The sequence below is a fragment of the Cucurbita moschata genome, unplaced genomic scaffold (genome assembly GCF_002738365.1).
Source record: "Cucurbita moschata cultivar Rifu unplaced genomic scaffold, Cmos_1.0 Cmo_Scf00009, whole genome shotgun sequence".
Taxonomy (NCBI): domain Eukaryota; kingdom Viridiplantae; phylum Streptophyta; class Magnoliopsida; order Cucurbitales; family Cucurbitaceae; genus Cucurbita; species Cucurbita moschata.
The window spans coordinates 129584-132382 of NW_019268525.1; the positions used below are offsets into that span (position 1 = coordinate 129584).

The 2799-nt window shown below is 35.6% G+C and overlaps 1 protein-coding gene across 1 annotated transcript in view; it reads right to left on the reverse strand.

The window, feature by feature from the left end:
* Window positions 1–2799, reverse strand: part of LOC111447566 — an 11933-nt gene that overhangs the window by 7274 nt on the left and 1860 nt on the right. The window contains exons 2-6 of the mRNA XM_023086797.1: window positions 2261–2377; window positions 1985–2180; window positions 1672–1838; window positions 1359–1539; window positions 683–744 (exon numbers count right to left, since the gene is read on the reverse strand). Of these exons, the coding sequence (XP_022942565.1) occupies window positions 683–744; window positions 1359–1539; window positions 1672–1838; window positions 1985–2180; window positions 2261–2377 (723 nt within the window). The remainder of the gene's footprint in view (window positions 1–682; window positions 745–1358; window positions 1540–1671; window positions 1839–1984; window positions 2181–2260; window positions 2378–2799) is intronic.

Genomic DNA, 2799 nt, shown 5'->3' on the forward strand with positions numbered 1-2799 from the left:
CCCCCCCCCCCCCCCCCCCCCCCGGTCATCTTAAGTAATAAATAATACTAATAACAACAATATTCATTAAGTGAAGGGTAGGTATTAAGTTAAAACAATATCCAGTCCACGAAACATACATTTTTGTATATTAGAAACAACTTTAATGAACTATATCAAATATACAAAAACGAGAATAGGTTAGGAGGTCTATAATGACCTTCCAATTGGTACAAACAGAAGTCCAAGAGTAATTTCTCTAATACAGGCTCCACGTCGAAAACTTTCCACAGTATCAAGGGATGATTGAAAACAGTGATCATATGGTAAAAAATAAGCACTGCAATAAATTTTTCTAAATATATTGTTGCAAGAAACATCCTTATGATAAAACCTTTTTACAGTACAAAATTTCTCCTGTTGAAACTACTACAAAAATTTATGTTAAGAAGAATTCATAGTTGAAGAGTCCAGATCCTTCCCTAACTCACCCAAATTTTGGGTTGATATCTGAAAAGAGTACTGAACGATCAAATGTTGTAGGGCATATGATAGTGATAGCACAAAGCAATAGATATTTTATTTCCACAGACATCACTAACCATTGGAGGCTTGAAAGGTTTGATCAAATTTTGAATTTCAGAACAGATTACAAAAAAGCTCAAAAGAAAAGCAATAGTAAGCACCATTGAAAGTCACTCACGATAACGGATCCGAGAGAACACTTCTTAATGAGGCCTCCTTATTTTGATCATTTCGAGCTATCTGTACATTAAGAAGAATATATTAATAAAATGTAAATGCTGTCATAATGCAAAATATAAAATTCAATAATAAAGTGCCACTAAGTATGTGGGCTTAACTAGGCTTGAACATCACGGTAAAAAATTGAAATTAATTTTTTAAAATATCATACTAATCAATATATTTAGCTAATATAATGGAAATTAATTCTTAAAAATACCATAATTCAACCACTATTCGTTCTCCTGTTTGACTCTTGCTAGTGAATTCTACATCATCTCGCAGTAGGATTACTAAAAAAAATATTGAAGGATATTTGGATAGGATCCAAAATTAGAATATACTTAAGTGTAAATGTTGATAGCTTTAAGGTGCGAATCACATAGATTTCCAACTTATATGAACTTATGAAGAAAAAACTGAACCTGACTAAAGCACTAGCAAGCACAAAACAAAAACCACATGGAGAAAAGAATCAACTAAGTGAATTAAATATCAGTAAAGAAAAAAGAAGCAAAACAGTGTTAAAATATGCACCGAAGTTTTTCATACTATGAATCTTAACCATGGATTGTCATGACAAGAAATCCAAAGTTGAACAGGGTTTCTATAAAAAATCAGATTATAAGACTTACACAATTGTTGTCCTTGTCCAGATGAGTACATAATACATCTTCCTCAGCGGAAAGAACATCCATGAATTGGCTAACAGAGACTGGACCATATCTTTGAGGAATAACATGACCAGCTGCTGCAATGGGAGAACAGTCTAATATGGCATTGGTTTGTGGCATGAGTCTAAATGCAAGGGAAGTCCTACAACCACAATGCTGAATAAAGTAATTCAATCCAAGCAACAATTAAAAGGGTATGCTCATACAGCATAGATATACCACAAGAAAGAGAGAGAGAGAGAGAGAGAGAGAGAGTTTATATAAAGTTACATACCTCCCACCACAATTTGATCCCAAGGAATGATCAGGAGCAGCTTTATATGATGCAGCAGGACGAAGGCCAGCTGTAGCATGGCTGAGTGCCTTGCCAGTAAGCAGTAACAGATCCCCAGGAGCCAACACAGCATCTGCTAGGTACCAGCGACCATTGGGATCACAAACCTACCAATGAGAAAAGTTACCCGTATAGGTCATTACAAAAGTTCCAGACAATACCATAAAACTTTAATGCACTAAGTTTTCGGTGTTGGAAACTATGAACTATCAATATCTAAATGAGATCAGTTATCAAGGTCATTGAAGTACACCTGTAAACCAGGATTGTCTGAGGAAATCAATGTCAATAAACCCTTCTCAACTTCAACATTCATTGCTGACTTTCCTCCCCCACCATAACCCTTGCAGTTGTGCAAAGAGCTATTATGCAGGTGCATTGCAACAAGCACTGATGAGGATACCTCAGTAGCAGGAAGTGGAGAATCATCAAGCAAATTATTGAAAACACTGCAGAGTATTTATTTGCATGGTACATAAGTTCAACATAGTTAACCAAAAGAAAAACTGAATATTCACAACATTCTTACTCGCTTCTCAAACGAAGATGCCTGGCTATTGCACATAAAGCAGCCCGAGCTGCTTTACCCATACATCTAAAAATATCAGCCATACATGGAGGACAAGACTCCCAATCTTCCACAGCTCTGCAATAAAAATAGCTCAAAATTATAATTTAGCATACATAAGAATAACTGACTTATCCATCACAAAAGCGTGAGGCCTCCATCACATAACTTGCAGCACAAGCAACACAAAAAGTAACAAAGCAGAACAACGAAGAAGCTCTCCTAGGGCCTCCCCCTTATATACATCCTTGTTACAGTAAAAGCACTATTCTTCGATTCTCAAAGTTTGACTAAGGATCATCGTACTAAGAAAGCATCCTAGGCACCACAGGTTTGCCAGTACTCACCTCATGACAATATGCTCACGTCAACTACACAACAATACCTACTTCGGTTGCATCTGGATTCCCTTTTGTACTTTCACACACACACACACACACACACAAAAAAAAAAAAAAAAAAAAAAAAAAAAAAAAAAAAAAAAAAAAAAAAAAAAAACC